The sequence below is a fragment of the Zootoca vivipara genome, chromosome 3 (genome assembly GCF_965207765.1).
Source record: "Zootoca vivipara chromosome 3, rZooViv2.hap1.1, whole genome shotgun sequence".
Classification (NCBI taxonomy): domain Eukaryota; kingdom Metazoa; phylum Chordata; class Lepidosauria; order Squamata; family Lacertidae; genus Zootoca; species Zootoca vivipara.
This window is the reverse complement of record NC_142586.1, coordinates 36,456,180-36,482,193: the sequence shown is the minus strand read 5'-3', so window position 1 is coordinate 36,482,193 and position 26,014 is coordinate 36,456,180. Positions and strand designations below refer to the sequence as shown.

Genomic DNA, 26,014 nt, shown 5'->3' with positions numbered 1-26,014 from the left:
CTTGGATCTGAGAGATCTGGGCTCATCCTCAACTTTGCTTAGGAATTTGGTGGCCTGACTCAAGATGAAATGGAAAACCGCGGTTACTGTTTTTTTTATGAATGGCTGCAGCAAATCTTGACGTCACTCTCCTCCTTCACCTTCTCTTTTTCATGCCAGAGGGAGATTAGAAGCACCTGCTTCCAGTTTTAAACTAACCACAGTGACATGGGACATCCAAACTTGGGGAACTGCGGTTTGGCTGTCGAAAGCAAGCGAGGATCTGAAACTGTGGCGTGTGTACCTTTGTTGAGTATTTTGGGCAGGGCTGGAAAATCTTTCTCCTCCCTGAGGGCCAAATTCCCTTTGGGAAAAGTCATGGGGGCGCAAGCTCCCAAAGAATGGGGTGGGGGAAAGGGATGTGTTAGGGGAAGCACTGTGGGGCTGTATAAAAAGAACTGATGGGCCAGAGATTTCCTGTGCTTGCTTTTTAGGGCATAAGACTTAGCATATATCCCTTTAAAACTCTAATCTTCACACACACACACACACACACACACACACACACACACACACACCCTGTTGCCTATTCTGAGGCTCCTTGGGAAACATCTGGGAGAAGAGTAGAAAGGGTGAATGGCAGGGCCTTCAGTCCTGGCCACTGCTCTATAGGGGCAAGGGGCAAGTGTTGCTGAGTTGTGTGCCATTTCCTTGAATAAAGAGTGAACATCTCTGGCAACTTACTCTGCTTCGTCATGCTGGCGTGCATCTGGCTCCAGCCCTGACCATGAGTGGTGAGTCCACGTGTTTCTTCCTGTCCTTTGAGCACTGAGATACGTTAGGAGGATTACTGTTCTCTCCTTTTCCTCACAGAAGGCATCGCGGATGGCACCCGGGGCACAAACAGGAAACTTGACCAAAATCTGTCTTTATTCCACTGTTATTTTTTTTTCTCCCCCTTGTCTTGCAGACAGGACAGGATGGGTTATCCCAGAGACCTACACCCACCCGAATCCCTGTATCTAAAGGTATGAAAGCCGGGAAGCCAGTAGTGACAGCCCCAGGATCAGGAAACCAGACCAAATTCGAGCCTCGAGCCGAGACTCAGTCTATGAAAATAGAACTGAAGAAGTCTTCAGCCAGTAGCTCTGCCTCCCTTGGTGGGGGGAAGGGCTGAGGGCAGTGGCTAAGGGGGTATGTTCTGCAGGTTTTACTGCTACCATGGAAATAAGCCCCCTGTCCTGTTTAGTTGTTAGTGTTTGCACATACTAATTAAGTCTGCTGAAGCTGTCACTTCTACTAATGCATGCATGTCTTACCTATTGAATGTAATAATCCCCTCTTCCTTTCCTCTCTGCTAAGTAAAAAAAAAGAAACCCTCCTTTTTTTAAAAAAAAAATGGTCTAGTCCAGCAAGTTCTAAAATGGGGCTGCTGTTAAGATTTACCTCTTTCAAGCAGCTGGCCTTGTCCCCCTTATTTTGCTCCACATGATCATTTTAGTCAGTAGTTTGCCAGTAAAATTGAGCACTTTACTCCTTTTCAAAGCCACATCTATCTAGTTTGAACTGTTCTGAGATAGCAACAGGCAACATACAAATGCCTCATTTAAACACAACAGGTATCGTTCCTGCACTGCAGGAGAGGTTAGGAGTGTATTCTAGGTGTAGATCATTAGGATTTTTGATCTTGCAGATCTTTTTATTCCCAAACTCAGGTTGGACCTAACTGAAGGCTCAGCAAAATCTATTAAATCATTCTTGTTCATGCCAATGGCCAATGGTTAAAATTTGCGGCAAGTGAACAACCTTATATTTATGCGTTCTACCTTTTGATCTGGGATGGTCCTAATGTCAGCATGTTGGCAGGGGTGAGAGAGAGGTCCTGCTGGCAGACTTTACTTAGAGAGAGAGATTATATCTAAAACAATGAATATGTTTGTGCCTCAAGATCACACCTGTATTTATCTTGTCAACACCTGGACTTAGGGACATCTGGCCAAACTGTGTGTCTTCTGCCTGCATTGGAGTGCTTTGCTTTTATTTCTGAAAGCATGCTTTGAGAGTGGAATTTCATGTGAATAAGACTGGCTGCCATTATAACTGTGTTTGTCTGTTAGAACCCCAACTGTTTATGAGCATTTCTGTTGAAGGAAGGAAACAGCTACGACCAAAACTCTTAACCTCTGGCGGAGGTGACTTGACATGCAAAATCTTCTGCCAAGCTGCACTTTTCCCTTTCTTTTCTTCCTTTTTGCTTTGTAACGATCTAGTTGAATGACCTGCGGAAATTTAGCAACAAATTCCTCAATGGCTCCATTCTGGAGGAAAGGGGGAAAGTATGCACAGTACCAAAAACGACCTCTATGCAACCAGTGACAATAAAAAGGATGAAGTGCTTAAAGCAGAGTGAATGGATTTGTCCATTAGGAGACGAAACTGAACTGCAGAGATTGTGTAGTTTAAAAGTAGTCTGAGGTCTATAAAAGGAAGACTGCCATTAATGGCTGTAAGTAAAATATGAATGAAGGAATGAATTTTAGGACAAATAGTGTCATTAACTATACCTTGGTCTGCTAAGGGCCACAAGTATTGAGTTTTTTAAAACAACAACAACAACAACTCTAGTGCAAGGACAGTGCAAGGCTTTCCTCTCCAGATGTTGGTGAACTCCCAACTCCCCACCCGGCATGGGGAATAGGCCAGGGTTATGGCAGTTGTAGTCTGACAACATCTGGAAGGCTACAGGTCCCTCATCCCTGTCTAGTGGAACAGAATTTTCTTCTTCTTCACTAGTATGTTTATGGGCTGAAGTGTTTTGCTGGCATTTCAGACTCCAGGTGGGTAGCTGTATTAGTTTGTTGCAGCCCTGAGGCACCTTTATCCATGGTGGAAGCTTTCATGGGCCAGGCAGACACTACTTCATCAAATTGTGCTCTGACCTACAAAAAGCTTATGCCACAATAAATGGGTTTTTTTGGCCTTTGAGGTGCCACAGATCTTCGCTGACATTTCGGTTTACTCTTCTAGCCTTTACCTGCATCAATAGCAAATGCCCATTATGAGAAGGAGTGAGGGATGTGTGACTTGTATATTACAATGATACAACCTGTCCTAGCCAGCGCCAACCAAGTGCCAAGCTTGGAAGGGGGGGTTTCTCTCTCTTTTCCTGCCTTCCCTCCTCACGTGTGCACACAATAGCTGACTTAACAATGCTTTCCACTTTTTCCTTCTGTGGTAAGGCTGGGGCAGAGCCAGCTGCTTTTCTGTCTCTCCAGCCAGGAGCAGAGAGAATGCTGCTTTATGCCAGAATTTTCTTAATGCAATGAATGGAAGGAATGACAAAGTGTGTACAAATGATTAATGCAATCCTTCCTCCTCCTCCTCCTCCTCCTCCTCAAAAAAGGGGTGGGGTGGGGGAAATAACTCACTTCTACCTCCGTCTTCCCCTCTCCTCCCACCTTCATATTTGTTTCTGGGTCAGGAAAAAAAGTGTGACAGAGTGAAAGAATCCAGGAATGGGCTTTTAGCGACATCAGCAGCAAAATGCCCCTTATTAGAATGAGTCAGGTATATGTGGCTTGTATGTTACAATGACGTATCCTGTCCCAGCCAGTGCCAAGCTCAAGCAAAGCTTTTCTTTATCCTTAGGAGTGAATGACAGCCATTCACTTACATGGGAAATAGGAAAGAAGTGCATTCAGGTGGTGACTAAACCCTGCTCCCTACACCCAATCATTTGAAAAGTTTCTATCCATGTCGCCGCTCTTAGGATCTGTTTCTGGCTTGCATGTTGACACAGTGTGGGAGCTGACTTTTCGTAAAGCAAGAGCAGGATACTTGTGGCCCACCAGATGTTGTTGGATTCCCCATCAGCCCCAACTAGCATGACCAGCGGTCGAGGTGATGGGAATTGTAGTCCAATAATATCTGGCAGTCTGCAGGTTCCCTATGCCTGTTAGAGAAAGAGTGATGCTGATTATAAAGGGTCAGATCGTGCCAGGCTGAGAAGCCTGAACACTATTCTCCCATGACTTTGCTTCTTAACCACCTATATTCACTGCTCCTGCATAGCCTATGGTGGTGCTGTGCAAATAGGAGAAAGCTATTCTCCTGCTTTGAGGAGGGAACATTGCATGATTTCATGTACAGAAAAGCCTGCCTGCTAAGGAGGAGGAAACTGAGCATGCAATCACTAAATATTTCACTGGGTGCCAAAACAGTGCATATTATTTCTGCTTTCATAAACTGGTACGCGTGTGTAAGAGCCATCTGAGCAAAATCAGACGGCTTTAAATGGAAATTTGGTCACTGGGCACTGTCCATTGATGCAATTAAACTTGCTGCTGCTGCTGCAGTAGTAGCCTAGATCATTTTTGCAGCCATTGCTGTTACTTCAGTACTCTCAGTGCCTTATATTGAGGCTCTCCATGTGGGTATTGGTGATGGACTAAATACATTGCTCATCCACTGAGGTACTCTTTTGATACTATCAGAGTTTGGGGTCATTTTGATTACAATCAATTGATTACAATCACACTTGCATTGTAAACTAACACGCTCCTGTGTTTTAACTGGCTTGTAGCATAGGCTACTACAGTAAGGGTTATTTTTAAAAGACCTCTTACATGCTTTTTATTGCTTATCTGCTGCTGATGTTCCTGGGTTTGATCGAAGCTGTCATTTGCTGGCAGCTGAATCCTTTTGGGGCTTATTTTCATTGGGAATAATGTTCTTTCTTTCCCAGATCAGTGTGAGTCCCTTAATTTTGACTGATCTTTAAGAAGAACTTGAGCGAATAGTTTGCACTTGTAAAAGTTGACTTCATTTTAAAATCATCTTACTATTTTATCTATGTTCGGTTTTGGGAATACATAAAATTTCCAAATGAGTAGTAGTCAACAATTTACAAAGCCAAATAGCAGTTCATTTGGATTTAATTTCACCTGTTTACAGGAGGGGTGGAGGGAGATATGCTCTACAAAGGTTCTAGTCAGATAAGGATTTTAGTTAAACAAACTAAGTGGCAGCCAAAATATTATGCATTTTGTCACAGGGCCCTACAAAGATACCGCCTTTTGCACACAATAATCTCAGTTGTAAAGAGAACTAATTTAAAATTATAATTTAATCACTGGGATTTAATTATACTTAAGCCTTATGCAAACTGTTCAGTATGAGCATTATTGTGTGTGATCTCAAGGCTATTACCGGTACTTGTTATAATTGGATACTGAACAATTGTGTGCTATTGTATCTGTTATAAAAGAGCAAATACGGGTATAATAGATCATGATTTTTGATGGCTATTTCCAAGAATGCTAGGGACCAATTGCTGTTTAAGTTAAATTAGGGTAGTGCCATCTAGTGATAGTCTTCTAGAATAGCTCATTCTTTTAAAGACCATGATTGGTTTATTTATTTATTTCTGTTGTTGCTGTGATTTAACTAATACATGTTTTGGCTTGTGCACATAGATAGCTTGTTTTTTAAAAATAAAAAAACAAGTAAATAAGAAGAAGCATAGCCAGGGTAGGATTGAGGATTATATGGAAGCCAAAAATGGCTGAAAATTTATACATTTGCAAATCAGTTTAATAAATTCTCAAAATTAAACTAGGGGAAACAATGAACAGAATAGGGACTATCAATGCATCCCTATAATTCGATTCCTTGAGTATTTCAGGTTACAGAGCCTTTGTTCAGTGGAATATTTAGCATCAAATGTAGCTACCTGAAAAGGAGAAAGATTCAGATATATGTGTCAGGTTTTATGAAGGTTCTTGGCTTTGATCTCAAGAACCAAAACTCTGCATGTTTATTCAGAAGTCTCCTCTGTTTAATGGGGCTTACTTTCCTAGTACTTAAGGATCAGAATCTGTCGTGCCTGTTCAAATATCGGTACCCTGTGGCTATATTTGGTACTAAATATTTGAAATGGGTTTTTGGCTTATTCACTGTTTTGAAGCAGTCAATTTCTATCATCCCTTTTATAGTCTTCTTTGCATCCAGTAAAAGATCTTCCTTCTTATGGAGAGAGACCTAGACTAGAATGCACAGATGACTTAATATATTTGAATTAGCTTTAAAAAAAGTTATACAGAAGAAAATTTGCCATATAGAGAAGTAAACCCCCTCCCCCAATCGAAACTGTATATAGTATCATGATAAAGCTAATTATCTTGTAGAAAGACACAAGTTAGAAAATTTGCTATTACCAACTGCAGTTTGGAACTGCAGAAAGGACCAAACTCTTGGTCCCTGCTCAGTTTTTAAAAAGAAAACAATATAGGTTGGAACCAGACGGACAATGCAGTTTTCATTACTCAGAAGTAAGTACAATTGAATTTAAGGCAGCTTACGCCCAGGTAAGTGGATACAAGATTGCACCCAAAATTAGTTCTCATTTATTTCAATGGGACTTCATGTTGGTCACAGCTAATCTTTCATGTTAAATATCATTAAGTGTAATTAAAAGAAATGTTATGATGTAGGGATAGTACACTTCCAACTAAAGATATGTAAGTAAGTGCTGGAAATATTTGAAGTAGAGGTTTGTTTGCTTTTTAAAAAGATAAGTGAGGAGGTCTCAAAGTGGAAGCATACTGGGAAAAGAGAATGCATAAGATAATTTTTTTTAAAAAATAACTACTTTTAGATACAGGAGTGTTTCTTTTAACCAAACTATAGTCGGTGTCTAAGGAAAAGGAAGTGTTTCCTCTTTATGTAACTCCAACTACAAGTAATATTAGCCTGCTGGTGGTAAAAGATGATTTCTGAAGCTCAAGAGTGGATGGCAATTATTGGCATTTTTGAGGAGCACAATAAATAATTTCGAAGAAAATCGATGTGTTAATGGATTGGACTCTGGTTTCAAGATGTCCGCAACAGAAAGTGTTTTCACTTTAATGTGAGAAAGGGGGCTTTATATCTGTGGTGTAAATAAGATCTGAAATTGTCTGAATTTCTGGATTTAAATTTATTTTAAAAGCTAAAGAGATGATCCCATCCTCTCTAGGTGTGGTGCCTAAATAGGGAGGATCCCAGTAAGTCTCAGTAGAGCTGTTTCCTACTCCCATTTCCTATGTGGTTATAACTGGTACAAGGGACTGTTGGAAGAATGGGAGGTTTGTCCTTTACCCAATACAATTTACATGTGACCATGAGGAACTTGTGCTGAGTAAAGGGAACAGATGGCTAGGGACATGGGAACCCTCAGTTCATATTAATTGGCTCCCTCACTGGTTGAGTGCACAGGTGGTGAAGAGAGGAGGGAGAGCTGTACAGTGCTCTGCAGAGATACTCTTGAGAATGAGTGGACTGGATTATGCTCCTTCCATTTACATAAGACAAGCAGCCTCGTACCCAGCAGTGCTCAGGAATTCTAAGAAATCAATGAAATCAGTGTGGCTTTGAAATTAGTGGTTGAATTCCATGCAGTTTTGTAAGGTTCAGTCCCATCGTCTTGATTCAAAATGGCGTCCAGTTGAATCCAAACGTAGGCGAAAACCTGTTCCTTGATCTCAAGGAACATCGTGCAAAATTTGTTTGCGATATCTTAAGAGGCATCCAACAGCATGGCAAGCAAACAGCTTTCCAAAATGTATTGTAGATGGGGATAGAGTGCCCTCAGTTATACTGCTAATTCTAATCTCTTCTTTGGCCATCTTGATATGAGTAGTTCTGTTCTGTCTTTCTTGTTTGAAGTGGCACTTTGAAGTTTCTGTAATATAGCTAAGCTGTTGATGGGATTAAAGATTTAACAGTGTGGGTCCTCATAGACCTTTCATGTATTCTCATGGTAACAGCCTATGCTTTGCTATGTTTCTTTTCCCCTTTAGAGAGCATCATCATCCATCAGTTACGCATGAACTCAAGATGAGATGCCATGCAAGCTCCATCCTATATACTTGCACTTCTCCTCCACACCACTTGGTTGGATCACTGCTGAAGCACCACCTCATTCACTGTGATCTTCCCTGCTACTGATTGCTTGTGGAAGTATTTTAGTCCTTCCATCAGAATCTGGCTTTTTGTGTGCGCAGATGCATTAAAAAATGTGTGACCTTTGGAAATTAGGTGGAAAGAGAACGTCTTCTGTGCCAATTTTACTCTTAATTCTGCAAAGCCTTTGAATCGTGTGCTTTTTGTTTGGTGTTTCCTACGTAATTTATTTTTATAATACAATTTGTAATGAAAGACATTTTGTGGTTGGTTTTTTTTCTTTTTTTCTTTTTCTTTTGCCAAATCTGACTTTGGCGGTCTGCGGCACATTTGGTAGTAGAATACACTGTCAAAGATTTCAGAGTGCCGGTTTGTATATTTTTTATTGGAGTTTATAAAGATGTTGACTTGACCTCAATAATGGCACCTTTTAGAAAACTTTGCCACGTTTCCTAGCCATAATGTGACTGTGAGATTAATTGCCCTAAAGACTGCTCTGTGGGATAGTATTATAGTATTTGTTTTTGTTTTTGCACTGCGCTGTGGTTTTAATACAAAACTGAACACCAACAAACCAAAGTCTTGAAACAGTATTAGACTGAAGAATTGTTTTAAAATGTTGTACGCTGATTTCTATTATGCCATGCTCATATACTATGTGTTTTTACATATGTCTGTACCAAAAAGGTTCGTTTTTAATTACACTGTAACAAATAAACTTTCATAAGTGTGCAACAGTAATATGGTGTTCCAATTCTAACCCTAGTGTTAGAAAAGGGAGCTAATACTGAAACTTACTGATCATTCACATTGGTTTTTATGTTTGTTTCCTTGTGAACCAAACACTGATCCGGTTAATCCCGTGCACCCAAAGCCTTTTAATTTCACTGCGCTCAAGCACACCTAACTCTGCATTGTATCAGGCTGCAGATCATTTACCAACTGCTTCACCAGTTGAATCACAAGTTTGCGGCACAAAATTTGGGAGCATAAAACCTAGCCTTATTTGACTGTGCTCTATACCTCAATACTATATTCTAGATGGAACCCAAAATTAGTACAGTTTCTCTGAGTCAACAACACTGGTGAAACGTTGTGGGAATTGCATGGGGATCCTGTGGTATCTGCATTATTATTTTTTAAAATGATCCATTTTTAAACATGCCTTTCCACCGAGATATAAACCCTACATTATTAAACTACTTCTAGTTTCTAGTTCTGGTTTCAAATTGTTACCATATTTGCAGACTTTCTGTGATGCTGTATAATGAATGTGAAATTGTATATAGCTGCAATAAGGAGTGTGTTGATAGAAAGAATATTTGAACAGATGGGTATCAATACTATTTCACACCCGTACTGTGCAGAACACTGAAGACATGTGATTTAGGGGCTTCTAGACAGAACAGCCTGGGAAGTGTAAGGCATATTGAACTGGTGCATGTGGTACTCACAAACAGCTGGGGGGGGGGCTATTCCTCCATTGTGTGCTAATCAATGCTACTCCAGATGCACTAGCAAGGCGAGGGCATTTGGTATAATTCATATTTAGCAACCATCAACCCCTCTCATGCTTTTGGTACCAGCCAGCATGGAAAGCTAGACACTGTGTTAGCAAGGGAGAGAGGGTGTAAGCAAAAGGGGAGGGAAAGATTTTGATAAAAGCAGTAGTGAATGAGGGTAAAGAAAGGTTATCTGTTGACATCAAGGGATAGAAGCTGTGATGACATGAGGGGGAAAAGGAAGTAGGAGGAAGTTTGTGGCGAAGAAGGACTTTTGTTCATTTATAAAATGCAGGGAAAGGGAAAGGAGCTCACCATGACGAACAAAAAGTTCCAGACATGGAGAAATGGTATGAGGGCAGGCACTGAGGTGTACTGTACATTAGATCATATAAAGAGATGGAATGGAATTGCGGTACAAGTACGTTGCCAGGATATTTCTGCAAAGTACCCAAACCAAAACAACAGGTAATATTTAAACAGCAGGAAACCCAGGTTTGCCAGCAAGTGTACACTTGACAAAGAGCTGCAGCCAATCATGATTGGCTGCTTGAGTGTAGCTGTGTAACAATATGATTCACACTTCACATTCTTATGTGTACACCTAAAAAAAATTTAGATATATAATATGTGAAGTCAGTGGCCCTGTAGTTAACGTCTGTGAAAGTAAATGCCAATGAAACGAGGAAGACTTAGTTCCCCCTAAAGAAAAAGGACAAGCCAGGAGGAGGACAACAGGTGTGTTTGTTGTAGAATTCAACTTCCTAGTGAGATAAATAATCCAACCTGCCTGCCTTGAAATTCCTACTTCAGGTTCCAGGTAGACTTCAGAAGCGTTTGGATTTGTACATAACGAGTTGTTTGTAATTTTCTGTTCCTTTGAAAATCATAAACATTAAAAACAATCTCTCTGCATGTACACTTTGTTTCCCAGTAATCTTTTGACGCTGCAGCAATAACTGCTATTCTTGTCCACACATTCATAGTCCCCTCCATCCCTGCGATTCACTTGCTTTGGATTTTTATTACAATGGTACCTCGGGTTACAAACTTAATTCATTCCGGAAGGCCATTCTTAACCCGAAGTGTTCTTAACCCGAGGTGTGCATTTCCTACATAGGCTCCTGCGGCCCCGGAAGCGGATTGCGTTCGTATCCTGGGGCAAAGTTCACAACCCCGGAACACCTTCTGGGTTTGTGGAGTTCAGAACCAGAAGCATTCGTAAACAGGACTGTTCGTAACCCGAGGTACCACTGTAATGGTGTCTTCTCTTGTCCCACAATATTTTTCTCAAAATATGACAAAGCAGGAATATTATAACAGCTGTGTGTTTACACCTGGAGCCAATGAGCTAGTGCCATTTCCTGAACTACAGTGCTAAGGGAGGATGTGGACTGAGCACCTAGAGCTGAGCTGTATATCCCAACTTAGCCCATGGACAGCAGCTATACTGTGCTGGTCTTTCCCCCCATAGTGTGCCTTAAGGTACCTGTGCCCTAAGATGCTGGTAAGGGTCACTTTAACAGCGGCACATGCATGCCTATTTCACCACCAAGATGAGCATTTTGTCTTCAGGCTGTGTGAGTTGTTAGTGAAACAGATTCCTATCTGGTTGTTATTTGGTGACATCGACCAGCATCTTACAGCAAGCGTGGCTTGGGGTTATCTATAACGTCTCGCATTGGAAACAGCTCTAATTTTATACGGTATGACACAAGACTGTAATCAGATGTAGGAGGCCAGTGTAACTTTCCATCCTTTCAAAAAAGCCGCTGTTATGGCTATACTGATATCCAATAAAGCAGTGTTTCCCAACCTTGTGCCTCCAGATGTTTTGGGACTACAACTCCCATCATCCCTAGCTAGCAAGACCAGTAGTCAGGAATGATGGGAATTGTAGTCCGAAAACAGCTGGAGGCACAAGGTTGGGAAACACTGCAATAAAGTGCCTCTGAATCCACTTTAGAAATAAGATACGAAGGAAATTGAGCAAGGAATGCTTTCCTTGTCCTGTATCAGTTAAACTGCATGTGCTTCACCTGTAGTGGGAGAGATGAAAATAGACAAAGCAGACTTGGGGTGAGGAGCACCTTTGTTCTTTCTCTCTGCAAAATTCAGCATGATAGAAAAGCAAACTCACTGTAATGCAGTAAGTTAAAAGAAGGAAGAGGACAGAAGTTAGAATGAGAGGTAAAGGTACCCCTGAGTTTTAGGTCCAGTCGCGGATGACTTTGGGGTTGCGAGCTCATCTCGCTCTATAGCGGGCATCCCCAAACTGCGGCCCTCCAGATGTTTTGGCCTACAACTCCCATGATCCCTAGCTAAGAGGGATGCCTGCTCTATAGGTTGAGGTTTAGCTTTATCCAAGCTAAAACACCAGGTTCTTCATACATTTCTACACCTGTGGAGTGTATACCGTCTGATAGCTGTTTTGCATCATCTGCCTTATGTTTGCAATATCTTAAAGTCAAGTGTTTCTACAATCAGGTCCTTTTTCTATGACCGCAGCAAAGCTATGCTTGGAAGGGCCACTCCCCTCTTTTATGGATTTTTGCCATGCCTTTCTGTTTAACCAGCTGTTTTGTTTTATCCCGTGGCTTTTTGAAATCATCTGATCTCCGTTCGCCAAAAGTTAGTGAAATTTAAAAGGTGACAGAAACCGACTAGCGACAAGATCAGGCTCCCCCAAACTTTGGCCCTCCAGATGTTTTGGACTACAATTCCCATCATCCCTGACCTGTTAGCTAGGGATCATGGGAGTTGTAGGCCAAAACATCTGGAGGGCCGCAGTTTGGGGGTGCCTGTACAAGATGATTGACAAGATGGCTTCTCCACACTCACTATTCCCTCCTAACCCCCGAAGGCTTCATTTTATTCCCAATATGTTATTATTAATATATGCTTCCTACATACATCACTTACACGACACAGTAATCATACTTTTATTCAATTTGAAAAACAGTAGATAAAATAAAGTAAAACTATCCAATATAGTTAAAAAAACAAGCTGCAAACAACACTATTTATGCAAGCAAGGCGTTTCTGCTTGCGCACTATTATCCCTTGCATTACTCAAGTACAATTACGCTCCATGCGGGTCCACTCCTTCTTTCCACCCAGTCGATACCTACTACGCAGGCGCGTCTCCGGCATCGCTTCCGGCCGTCCATCTTGTTAAACCGCTCCCACTGGTTCTTTAACCCTATCAAGACCCGGGCGGAAAGGGGGGAGGCGGGGTGTGAGTCGAGAGAAGAGGAGGAGGAGCTGGAACCAGACTTAGTTCCGGAGTCGAGAGTTACGCGGCAAGTGCGCGTCATCGCTCGGCGCAGGCGTAGGGAGCCTTCGTGCGAGCGATGCGGAAGAGGGCATGCCCAGAAGGAGTCGCTGGCGGCGGCGGCGTTCGGAATTTCACCCCTCCCCACTTTGTTTTGACGTCGTCGGCCTGCTTGCGCAAGCGCAGTCCGAGCTGCTTTTATACCGAGCGAGTGGAGGTTCCGTAGTGCCAGTTCCTGCCGCCTCCTCCTCGCCTCTCTTTAGCGTTCGACCCAGAAGCCCGGACTCTCCATGGCGATGAACTTCAACGCGAAGGAGGAGGTGGACGGGCAGGTTCCCGGGAGCAGCGGCGTGGGGGGAGCCGGGGTCGGGGTCAGCGTGGCCGGTGGGGCCGGAGTCAAGAGCCGAAAGCCCGACAACACCGCCTTCAAGCAGCAGCGCCTGCCGGCCTGGCAGCCCATCCTCACGGCCGGCACCGTCCTGCCCGCCTTCTTCGTCATCGGCCTCATCTTCATCCCCATCGGCATCGGCATCTTCGTCACCTCCAACAACATCCGAGAGTACGAGGTAAGCGGGGGCGGGCAGGGAGGCAATGAGGCGGGTGACCCCCACTTTTGGGGGGCACGCGAGGTCCTCACCCCCTCTTGTCAGAAGGGGAAGGGGGCAGCCCCCCACTTATTGGGAGCAAACGCCGTGGGGTGAAACATTGTAAGCCAGTGAGTGGCATGGCAACAAGGAAACTAACACATTTTGATTTTGGCTTATATATAGAAGCCTTAAAAAGAAAAGAAAAATCCTTTAAATGTCTTCCAACTTTATCCCTTTCGACCTGGAAGAAATATGCCGCCCAACTGGATAGGGCAGGTTTTTTTTTTATCATCGCAGGTCTGACACTGTCAAGCACCTTGGAAGAAATAATAAGCGCCTGTGGTGATGATGATGCAGAGGAATTGATGAGGATGGCGAGGGCACCAAGTAGCGCGTCTGTCTCCAACCTGGTGGTCTCTGGGTGGTGTTGGGATACAGCTGTCAGCGCCCAAATATTGTAGAGAAGAACTTCTGGGTGGTGCCTGGTTGGTGGCTGCAGTGTCTGTGGGAACTTGGGGCTGATTCACGTTTTCTGTCATTTTGGGCTGACTTGTCCAGCGTGTAGGTAAAGCCGTTACCTGGGCAGGCGTATCATGTGTGCTGTTCCACACCTGTGATGTGTTAGCGCACTAGCAGTGCAAGCACCTTGGGCACTGATGAGTTTTATATTACATGGGCATGGGTCATGTGTCGGCTAAACACAAAGAGGCATGTGAGGAACAATTACACAAATAAAGCCTTTACTAACAACCTAAGGCCTGTTTAATTTGTGGCTTTTTGTTCCTTCTCCTAGTTGCTTTATTGGTTTGAGAAGTGTGTGAGGTGTATAGGAACAGGAAAGCTCCATATAATTCCATAAAAACTGTTATGGTTGTACTGCCCCCACCCCTGGCTATTATTCTGAAGAAGAGTTTCAAGGGAAAATGGGTCTTTGAGGGTTAAGTTGGATAGTTTTTAACCATTGTTTGCAGTTCTGTTTTAAGGAAACATATTGGTGGCCTTTCAGAGATAACTCACTATTTCCAAAATGCAATTAATCCAAGGGATGCAAAGGAACAGAAGTGTTTCCATAAAGCGCATATTGAAGATGGACAAAATGCATACAAATAGAAATGAGCAGCAATGTACGCAACTGGTGTATTAAATAGAATGCAAAACTAGAGAAAATAAAAACTGCTTCTGCAATTGGATCTTAACTTTTTATAAAGGAGCAGTTGTATATTCTATGTCATTTCATTTTGGTTATCCTCTTGCTTTGCCGTTTACTACCAAGTTCCTGGTGTTTTGAAATGCTGATTTGGCAAGCTCTGTTGTAGATAAAGCTTGGCTGATGCAGGAGGAAGACAATGCAGGTTAAGCCAGAAGGAAGTACTGAAGATGTGTGTGGGAGATGGAGGGAGAAGAGAAGCAAGAAGTAGCAAGGGACTGGGAAAAAAACATTGGGAAATGCAGGGATGAAAAGGGAGCAATAAGGCCAAAGGCGTCAGTGGGTAAAACCAACAATGCAAAAGAACTGATGTCAGGAGAGTGCACTCTTTGAAATAAGTGGGAGGGGGGATACAATTAAGAGGAATTAAAGCCACTCTTAATGGCCACTTAAAACCAATCCTCTTTGTACTTTGATGCAAGTTGAGAAGGAAGGTTTGCCCCCCACAAATAGACACCCAAGAGTGCAAAGTTAAACTATGGAATTTGCTCCCACAAGATATGGGGTGTAGTGCTCCCACAAGATGTAGTGATGGCTTGAAGAGAAGATTCAACAAAATCATGGAGGATAGTTGCTACCAGCAACTTTGGCTATGTTCTCCCTCCACTGTCGGAGGTAGTATACTGTTGTGGTCACGTCCTGCTTTTGGACTTCTTGTAGGCATCTGGTTGGCCATTATGAAAAGAGAGTTGGACTAGATGGGCCTTTGGCCTGATCCAGCAGGATTATTCATATGTTCCTGTTCAGACCACAAAGCCGCACCTTTAGCCCCAATAAAGCTGAAATATTGTGGGCCAGATGCAGACAGTTGACCAGAACTGTGTACTAGACCTGCATAAAGCCTTTTATGTATTATGATAATGGATGCAGGGCTTTCCCACCTTTTTATTTGGGGTGCGTGTGTGTAGGTATAATTGAGGGAGAAATGCCCAGTGAATGTCTTGGCAAATACCTCCTGATTCTATTCAACAGGCATAGAAACCTATAGGAAGCTTCTTTTGTCTTGGACGTAGCTGATCAATGTATAGTTACGACAACTGCATCATTCTGTTTGATCATATCAAGAGCTTAGAAACAGTTGCAGTTCTTCCTACTTCTTCTGTGTGTGTTACTATGTCAGTAGGTACAGCAATTAGGCAGGTAGCCCCTATGCAACCAGCATTATTTCTGCACACTGACATAATTGCAGCCTGAGAAAGGCATACTTTTCTGGCTGCACATGGTAATGTTAATTAGTTCTCTGATATTCTGATTTGAGAGTCTTGTTGTGGGCCTCAAATGGACAGCAGTGTCTTGAGAAATTAGCTATTGGGCAAACTCCACTCGACCCGGTGGCTTGCTTTGTATCTTGCAGTGGCTCTTGGTTTGGATGCATTTCATCCCCTCTCCAATATTTCCTGCTTGTAGCAAGTCATGGGTGAATGTAGAGCTTAGGGGAAGTGGCCTTGCTGCAAAATAGGCACCAAGGCTTCTATTTTTAGAATTGTGAAGGTGACTTGAAATGCAAGAAATGTTCATGAAAGGGAAGCAAGAGACTTAAAACCAAACTTGGCATATTGCTTGAAAAAATTGGATGATGGAGAATGCCTCATGAGCTAAAAGTACATATCCCGAGGAGGGTGAGGTGAAGGCAGTATTACTTCTGTTTTCCATTGGATTGTTGCAAAAAAGAAAAGTTGGTTTGCTTTCAAGTGACTCCCCCCCAAAAAGAATCCTTTACCATAAGATGGGGAAGTGGATTTAAACGAAATTCCTCTGGTGTGAGGGGCAGTTCAGGTATGATTCTAGACACGTAAGAAGGTCTTGCTTGCATAATGGCATTCTTCCCTGCTACTTCCCACCCACCCACTCCTCAAAATCTGCTTCTGAAGGCCAAGAGACCTGCTGGAGCAGATCTGAGCTGTGCAAAAGGGATAGGAAAGGGTAGTTGACGTGTGCAGTGCATGATACAGCCCATAATGAATATGCCAAAGTTGAAGAAAAGGATATACAGATGTAGTGGTAGTTTTCTATCAGTGCAGACTTCAAGCAGTGTAATTAATCCAGTCTTCATAGCTTGGGCCAAAACCGGGATACATTGCTAAATGTGCTCTTTTTTTGTTGCTGCAGCAAGCATACATTATTACTGTGGCAAACAAACATTTAAAGGGGGAGCATTGCTATGGTATACATTGATGGTTTGTATGTTAAGAAAGACTATGGAACGACAGTATCAAAATTCTTATTCAGAATATGTAAATTTACCATTCTTTAGGACTAAATACACAGTTGTTTTGCTTCAAACAGAATACATATATAGAAAAAAAATAGGGGACAGATCTCATGTGATGTAAGTTCATAATGGTATTCCTGAACAAATACTCTGTATTGGTCTCTAATTAAGGGAGATATTCGTCTTTAAACTCTGAACTGCTTTAAAACCAAAGACAAGGTTGACATGTACTTAAATGTCCTCCCTTACTCACTGTGTGCTGTTAATAGCTTTCTAAAAATAAGCACCTTTGTTTCCATGTTTAAGGATACAAAGCAAATCTGTCAATATTGAGATGTTGTTAGCTCCAGTACCGTTGCTAAAATGAGACCTTGTTTTAGATTTGCTTTAGGACAAAAATATAATGGACCATAATCATGTGTCCAGTACAGCACAGATTTTCTCCCCTCTCTTAGTACCATCATTTAAGCAGAATAGCAGTCAATGTTTCTGAAAATATTAAAAACCCACTGCAAATATTTTAAGAGTTTAAGGTGTTAAGGACAAAACTAGGAAGTACCATTGACTTGCTGTTTTATATTGTCCTTTCTTGGTAAGACTTGTTTGTGTAGTTCCTTATTTTCCACTAATAATGTAGCCCTGATATTACACCAGAAAACAAAAGTGAAGCTTTCATTTTAAATAAATTATGAAGTGGTGAGATTTTGTCAGTAATTCCAAGGCTGCATGTGTGTCAGCTTCCCAGAGAGAAGCATCTTGGGATAAGCAAGGAATGGATTTTTTAAAAAATTTGGAAGGAATTTTTTTTTTTGTTTCGACTACGTCAGACCAACACGGCTACCTACCTGTAATTACAGCTTTCTTTATGTTTGTGGTTTGGTGTTCTTGTATTTTATAGTAAACTTTTTTCTTCTCTTTATTTTTATCTGTCCTTTCTCTGCAGATTGATTATACAGGAACAGAGCCAGGTAGTCCCTGCAACAAGTGTTTAAATGTGTCCTGGAACAGTACACCTCCTTGCACGTGCACCATACACTTTACACTGGATCAGCCATTTGAGGTTTGTTACCTTATATGTGTGTATATATGGCAAAATAACTGTCTGTCTGTGCTCATGTACATCGCCTAATTGAAATTCTTTCATATCAGCCTCTTTAATTTTCTGCTCTGAGTAAAACTTAGTTGAATACTATTCATGGTAAATGAGAATGGTTTGGGGGAAAAATCTCAACAGCTGGTTTAGTAGTAAGAAGAAATTCAAAATCAAATAAACCAGTGGACATACTGCAGTGGTATTGGAATGTACAGGATACAGTATTATTAACAAAACTCGCTCTAAGACAGTGGTTTTCATCCAGTGTGCTATGGCACCCTGGGGTGCCTTGAATGATGATCAGGCATGCTATGGGCAACACTGACCTCTGTCCCTCTTTCTTTCTTTCTTTCCCTCCCTCCTCTGATGCCCCCTTGCGTCTCTGCCTCCAAAAGGCTTGCACAGCTGTTTAGTACAGCAGTCCAGGCTATAAGCTCTGCAGGTGAATGGTGCCTCTGGGAAGCACCACTCTTTGGGTGGGGGCAGCTCAGAGACCAGGGACGACAGCAGCAGCTGCCCAGAGGACTCCCAAGGAGAGGAGAGAGGAGAGGAAGCTGAGGGAACACTCCACAAGGAAAGGTGTTTGAAAAAAGTGTGAGACGCTGCCAACTCTGCAGACAAGGGGTGACATAACTGGGCTCCTGAGCCTCACAGGGGGTGCCGCAGAAAGAAAGTACTGGTAGTTGGTTAAGGGAGCTGTGGACTCAAAAAGGTTGAAAACCTCTGCTCTAAGAGATTGAAGGTGTAATCCTGTCCCACAATTGCCTCCCACAACCAGATATTCATTGTAGCATTTGAAAAAGGCTTTTTGTTTCATCTAGAGCCACCATTAACTGTGCACATTGGTGAAGCATCTTAATTTGTGTATTGCAGAGCAATGTGTTTATGTACTATGGACTGTCCAACTTTTATCAAAACCACCGTCGCTATGTGAAGTCTCGGGATGACAGCCAGTTAAATGGAGATAACACTTCTCTACATGTAAGTGAAACTCTTTGCATATAATGACATTGTTTCTGGCTTCTGATACATAAAACACGATTGCTTTTTAAACATTAAAGGGAAAATGCACAGATTGTCATTTGGTGTCTATTTTATGTTGTCGTAATTGAACTCTACGTAGGCTTCACTGTTTGACTCCTGTCCACCATCCATTCCCTCTCTCTATGTGTGTTAAATAAGCCTGCAAAAGGTCCCACTTATATGACTGAGAAAACTTAAGAGCTGCAGGTGGAAAAAACGCTGATGGAAGGTGACATTCTCATCATTCACTCCTGTGCTCTCCAGTGAAATCTTGGACTGAAGGGGGGAGAGAGCCCCCTTCCACTGAGAATCCATATGATGGGAATCATCCCCATGTGTTCAATTGATCCCTTAATTTTTTTAAAAACATAATTTTTAGTTGACTTTAAATAGCAAGTTAGGCTGTTTTGGAGCACTGTATCTGTCTGCTGCCTAGTATGCTATACCTGATGTGTAGAAACTACTTCAGAACACTTACTTTCACATTAATTACAGCAATCCAGACTCCCTCTATCCTGTTAGCTTCTTATTGGGTGAACTTTTCCTTATTGGTCTTTGAAAGTATTTCCATGCACTCTTTCTTGGAATGTGCTTGAGAGAACCTCTTACCGCTGGGTGCTAAGGTTGGCTGCTACTGTAACTCCTTGTTTCCTTTGACATCTGATGAAAAGAAAACGGGAGCATTCTATGCCTCACTGACAGTCCAACCTGTTTTTTTTTATTCAATAACCTGATGATAGATTTATAGAAGCAGTTGTCTATAAGAATTTTATTTCTACTTGAAAGATGTTATAGAGTAGATAGTTTGTTTTACTACTGTTTGAATGTTAGTTTTTGAAGTTTTATTTATATATTGTCTTGTGATTGATGTTTATCATAGCTAGGCAAGATATAAATGTCCAGATAAATAAACTGCTTGCTGGGTGTGGGCAGGAAATAGTGCTATTTTTGATGTGTGCCCAGATACTATTCTTCCTTCTTGGTAGTGAGTAGCTACAGCAAAGGACACTTGAGAGAGTGTCAACTCTCTCTCTCTCTCTCTCTCTCTCTCTCTTTCTCTCTAACAGTGAGATTGTAGGCTACTCAACATGTCCTTCACAGAGCAAGAATTAAGTGTGATTAGATAGCTATAATAAGATTAGGCAAAGGGGGGGAACAATGCACTTGCATGACCTCACTCTGCCATGCAGAATGAAGCCTATGTGGGCTGTGTGTTCTTTGGGTCTGTTTAGAAGTGGAGCACCCTCTTTTAAGATGTCATGTTACAGCCACAATTCAGAGAGAGATTACATTCTCATACAGTATTAGATAATTGTCTGTTTTCTCTTATTTACTAGAAGCAAATAGCTGGAATTAAAATTGGTCATTATCTCTGTAATCATTATTTTGGTTACTAGTAGTCAAGCAGCAGGATGTGAATTCATTGCAAATGTAAACATCGTCCAGCTTTTACAGTGTTTGATATACTAGTAGTGTGCCCAACTGCTTTCTCTATAACTTGTGGCTACATTCAAGAGTGGTTACATTAATTTCTTTCCACCTTGCATCCAAGGATCACAGGGCAGTTTACAATATAAAAACACAAAAAGCTTGCCTTCCCAGTTACAATACCCTTCCTAGTACTGTATTCCTTCCAGATATATCCTTAAATCACTAACGATGAAACCCTAGTGCAGCATATTGGCTTTCTCTTTTGTAACTTTATTTATCTTGCAGAACTGGGACTTGTAGCGTTGATTGCAGGCAACTGCTGACTGAGTGCTTCAGAGTTGTTGGCATGTTTGCCAAAGCATTTTGTCCTGTAACTTGAAACCGTATTTTTTATCTTATTTTTTTTTGCAAGGAACCTAAGAACAAGGGTTGTTGTGGTATCGGTTAGGCAGTCTGCTGTGTTGATTATATTTCTGACTAGTGTGTAATCAAGACTTTTCTTTTCTTTTTTTACCAATTAGCACCCCAGTAAGGAATGTGAGCCTTACCGCACCAGCGGGGACAAGCCTATTGCTCCTTGTGGCGCTATTGCCAACAGCATGTTTAATGGTATGATTTTGTAAATATGATATAAATATTGCATTGGATTTTGAATAAAAGCAAGGAGATATCTATTAAGCTCTCATACTTCCCATCAACAGTACATGCACATAGATTGAGACACCTGAAGGGAGCACTGTGCAACCCCCCAGCCCAGTACTGCTGATAGAAGCCTTGTCCACAGCAGTTAGATTTCTTAAGTGTTTACACATCTTACGGCAGGAGTGGTCCTTATCCCAGGTCCAGTCCCTGACATCTCCAGGTTGGGCTGGGCAAGGCTCCTGCCAGAAGCCCTGGAGTGTTGCTGCCAATCACTGCAGACAATGCTGAGCTAGCTGAACCAATGCTCTGACTTGGTACAAAGCAGCTTCCTAAAAATGGCTGTCATGCTAATTTCAGTAAACTGGTTGGCTCTGTTATGTGTCACACTGAGGCTTCAGGGACACGTCAGCAGCCCATGATGTGGGAGGACTTTTAGACTGGGCTGACAGTCTATATTATCTTTCAAGTTATGAGTGTGGGCGTATGTGTAAATAAAGACATGCCATTGCTTGTGTTTTTTGGGTTTCTTTGTTTTTTTAAATGTGAAAATGAACCTTGAAAGTGATGCATGTCTATTTGTTTTTTCCTTCTAGATACATTGACACTGTATCGTATTGAGCGTAATGAAACCAAATATATACCTATTCCTTTGACTAAACAAGGCATTGCTTGGTGGACAGACAAAAATGTGAAATTCAGGAATCCTACTGGACCTACAAAGGATCTGACAATACTTTTCCAAGGTAAAATGATAACACAATGAATTGGTCCATGTATAAGAGAACGTAAAGACTCCAGTCTGGATTGAGACCTTCCTGGGAAGGTATCATTGGGGAGGCTGAAGTAGAAATTGAATTATTTTTCCAGAAAAATAATAAAAGAGTCAATTCTCAGTTTATGTGTGGGTTACAATCCGAGGAGAGTGCATAAAGCCAAAATTGTGTACTATATAGTCAAAACACATTGGGTTCAGTTGTAGGTGGGATTGCCAAAGTCTTTTTTCCTCCGGGTGATGCCCCCTTCTTAATTTTTAAAAGAAAATTTGCCGAGCTTGTAAAGCTGAAGGCACGCAAATTAAATGCCTCTAAGTTGTTAGCTATCCGTAATCTAAGTGTGTTTTGAATGGGATACAGTGTATTGATTAGTACAAGTTGTTGGGAAAACTGTAAACAAAAGTTAGATGTACATTCTTGTATGCCAGCTCATTTATGGGTTTGCTTTGCTTGATTCTCACTCCTTCCAAATGTCTAAAATTTCTATTCAAACAGTTTGTTACTAGCTTTCTTCTTGTTCTGCTAATATATTGATAGCTCTTGTCTCTCTCTCCACCCCACTCCCAAATTATTTCATAGCAACTATGCTTCTGTTTGATTGCTTGGCTTTGTTCCCCAAGGTGCATGTTTTCTAAGAAAAATAATAATCTCATATCAGTGCTTTGCACTTTTGTTTTTAAGGCACAGCAAAACCTGTCAATTGGCCCAAACCAGTGTATGAGCTAGACACGGATGTAGACAACAATGGATTCATCAATGAAGACTTCATTGTGTGGATGCGTACTGCAGCGCTGCCTACATTTCGGAAGCTATATCGCCTTATAGAGAGACCAGATAACTTACGGCCTACTCTACCAGCTGGGAATTATTCCTTGGAAATAGCATACAGTATCCTTTTATTAAAAGGTCTAAGAAATTGCAGTCAGTAATCCTTGTAATCGTCTTTTATTGAATTTTCTGGTAAACCTTGAAGTCATTAAATGCTGTAGGTAACTATTGGTAGCATAGTAGGCAGATAAGAACCATTTTAGGGCTGAATGAAAAATCTACAAAGGTCACAAAGGAGCATACGCAAAATGTCTCAGTCCGCTTATTATTATTATTATTATTATTATTATTATTATTATTAGGTTGTATTGACAGCAGGGTTGGCTGATCTGTGGCCCTTGGCTTCATGTCAGACGTCCCCTGCAAGTAATCAGTTCAGACCTCTGGCCAGAAGCACCTGTCCTTCCCCCGGCATCCCACATGGAGAGGGGAGAGAAGGGTGTGCCCCTTGCACTCACTTTTTTCCACTTCTGGTCCCATCCACCCCAAGAGAATGTCGTTTTCTACACACCAAATAGAAAGCATCCCTGTATATAATTCTCACACCTTGCGATCTTTACCAAGAATTAGGTCAAACATAAGGTCCTTTGGGGGGGGGGATCCCCATGGCAGACTTCTGCTTCTCAACACCCTCTCCTGGAGTAGAAAACAGTGTCCTCAGTAGGGCAAAGGGGCCAACTTACTGAGGCCTGCTATTCTTTGTGTCAGCTTCATTCACTCTTTGCCACTGTTACTAAAATCTGCAATGCTGGTGTCCCGCACTTTTGAGTAGTTAAATTTGCTCTTTCCTCAGCATTTGCAGCTCATGCAGAGGTGGAATAGAAGGTGGTGACCTTTTTGGTTTGTAGGAAAAGGAACACCTTGATATTTAGGCTGACTGGATGAGGAGGGGCGTTTGAGAGGTATTTGGTGGGACAGCATAACCTTGTGAGGAGGGGAGAGCTCTAAGGCTGAATGGCACAAGGCTATTGAATGGAGAAGGGTGGGTGTATTGAGGAGCTAATTACTGGTTCTTTTACTGGTTTCCTACCAGGTCAAAGCCCATGGGGGTTTTCTTTGATAAATTCTGCATGTGGCTTTTGGAATAGGAGGTCTGGCCATCTATTTTCGTGCAAAAAACAACAGCAACAAAAAAACCTTCAAAAGTAAAGAGACACATAGCTTCGTTGCTGCTTTAACAATAGTCATGGTTCGGATATTATCTACATCAGGGGTCCCCAAACTACGGCCCCCGGGCCGGATGCGGCCCAATCGGCCTCCCAATCCGGCCCGCGACGCCGCCCGCTGCCGCCGCCCGCTCTTACGGCGCGCGGCGCAGCGACGAACTGAAAAATCGGCAAAAAAATCGCCGAAAATCCTTTGTGCGCATGCGTATGGGCCTCTCCCGACCCAGAAGAGGTCATTTCCGATGCACTTCCGGGTCGGGGGAGGTCCATACGCATGCGCACATGCGATTTTCGGCGATTTTTTCCCGCACGGGCGCGTGTGCGCATGCGCACGGGCGCGCACTCCCCCGCCCTCCGGCCCGCTGCGCGCGCACTCCCCTCCCTCCAGCCCGCCGCGCGGTCGGCGCGGCGGGCACCGGCCCACTGCGCGGTAAGTCTGGGGACCCCTGATCTACATCTTTGGTAGCCCCCTCTGCCCGTCAGTTTCCTTGTCTTGAAACTTCTTCAGCCAGTAGACTTGTTTCTGAGTAATTTGCTTCCCTTTTTTTTTTGTTGGCTCATATTTCGAGTAATCAAGTGCCCCCCTGGCTATCGAGCCTTGACTACGATGCAGCATGTTCTTCAGAACACTTGCTGTTTGTTTGTTTCTAAATAATGCAATTTCCTTCCTTTATGTGCCGATAGGAAGCTTTCTTGTTAGCACTATGATGCCAGCCAGTCATTGTTGGTGAATGTTTTTCCTATACCCGAATCAGATTATCCTGTGCATAGCTTTGACGGGCGAAAACGGATGATCTTGAGCACCATTTCGTGGATGGGGGGCAAGAATCCGTTTCTGGGAATCGCCTACATCACCGTCGGCTCCATTTGCTTTTTCCTCGGAGTAGTGCTGCTAATCATTCATCACAAGTACGGGAACCGGAACAACAGTGCAGACATTCCCAATTAATCCTGCGTCTCCAAAACACATGTACTGCATGTGCATCAAGGCCAGTCCAGAGCGGACACAGCTTTTGAAAGCGCTATCCCTGGTTTAAAAAAAAAAAACAAGTTGCTTCTGACACAGAATGCATAAGTATATATGAAGCCTTTTGTTTTCCTTTACGGTGGATTAACTTGAAGATAATGGCTATAAAAAAGTTACCTATGTAAAACAGTGCTGCCTAGAGGACTTTTTGAGGCTTGGCCTCTGGCTGGACAGGTGCCATGATGCGCATTTAGTCTTTCCTCACCCAATGCATCTGCTGCTTGTGTGCTTTGTAACATGTCCATACCGTGTATAGACTGCCTGGCGAGAACGTGTTTAGGGTAGAGTAGCTTCACGTTTCAAGGATGTCAGGTGTGCTGGTGCTTTCGGAAGGAGAAGAGGCCTGCCTGGTGGTTTGTTGTTGTTGTTTTGTCACGCATGGTGCGCATGGGCTTTTGTGTTCGCGGCTGAAATGTTTGCTGTATTGCTCTGAGCCCAGCTTCACGTTCAAGCTTCGCCGTATGTTCCAACAGGTGTGCTTGCCATGTGAACATGTGCAGCAGCAAAAGGCTTCTTTGTTACATTAAAGCCGCTTTTTCCCCACACGGAAACAACTGCTGCCTATGCAAGTCTTGCTTTAAATTCTTCCGCGTGCAGCTCTGTTCTATGCCCAGCACCTTGTATGGTCCAAAACTCTTAGCGTGGCTCCTACAGAAATGAAGAGCTTCTGTCTCAAAAGGCAGGAACAGCTGTCTGTATCGGTACAGAAATGTCCATCTTTGGTTAAAAGCAAGGGTTTGACCCCATTTAACATTCCTAATTGGGGAAGAAGCGTTAAATTTAATTCAGGTGGTGTTTGAGCTCCTGAACTCAAACTTGAAGAAAGAAACTTGGAAGAAGTGTCATGCAAGTCTGTTACAGCTTGCTTGCGGTGGGATGTGGGGGATGTCCCCTTCTTGCAAATTTCCACTGAAGTCTTTCCAGATTGTAAGAACCCAGCCCAATGATCTTAAATTATTAAATTGCTATGTATATGGAAGTTATTTTACGTGAAACTGGTTTGTCAATCTGAATATTTGCTATTGAATAAATGCTGTCATTTGTTTTATGAAACAATCCTTTAGCAGAAGTGTCTCAGTTTAGGGGTGGCAGTCATGAAAACTTTCAATAGGACTTGAAAAGGGATAATGCAAAAAACTCATCCAATGCCTTTGATCCTTTTGGGAACCAGAAAAATACAGGAACGTTAAGTGCGGAAATAATTATGTAGAAGGATTTTGAAAGCCAAGATCACCCACAGCTGGAAGCACAGTAAAATTCATTTCCTAGAAAACCAAGTGACTCAGAAATGAATATGAAGTCAGTTGTGTTAGTTTACACTACTTCTTT

At 42.4% G+C, this 26,014-nt stretch overlaps 2 protein-coding genes across 7 annotated transcripts in view; both read left to right on the top strand.

The window, feature by feature from the left end:
* FILIP1 (filamin A interacting protein 1) overlaps positions 1 to 10,341 on the top strand; it is an 83,838-nt gene extending 73,497 nt beyond the window's left edge. For 3 of the 6 annotated variants that reach the window (XM_035109583.3, XM_088665903.1, XM_088665905.1), the window contains 2 exons: positions 950 to 1,173; positions 7,818 to 10,341. In XM_035109583.3, coding sequence (XP_034965474.1) covers positions 950 to 1,156 — 207 coding nt within the window. In that variant the 3' untranslated portion in view covers positions 1,157 to 1,173; positions 7,818 to 10,341. Of the gene's footprint in view, positions 1 to 159; positions 276 to 949; positions 1,174 to 7,817 lie in introns of those variants that run through there. The other 3 variants (XR_015948912.1, XM_035109585.3, XM_088665904.1) reach the window with 3 other exon arrangements.
* Positions 10,342 to 12,896: 2,555 nt separating this feature from the next.
* On the top strand, positions 12,897 to 25,741 carry CDC50A (cell division cycle 50 P4-ATPase accessory subunit A). The gene is made up of 7 exons (XM_035109588.3): positions 12,897 to 13,262; positions 17,646 to 17,762; positions 18,669 to 18,776; positions 20,771 to 20,858; positions 21,485 to 21,634; positions 22,346 to 22,552; positions 24,414 to 25,741. Exons 1-7 carry the CDS (start codon positions 12,987 to 12,989, stop codon positions 24,605 to 24,607), a joined length of 1,140 nt encoding a protein of 379 aa, XP_034965479.2. The 5' UTR covers positions 12,897 to 12,986; the 3' UTR covers positions 24,608 to 25,741.
* The last annotated feature ends 273 nt before the right edge of the window (positions 25,742 to 26,014 follow it).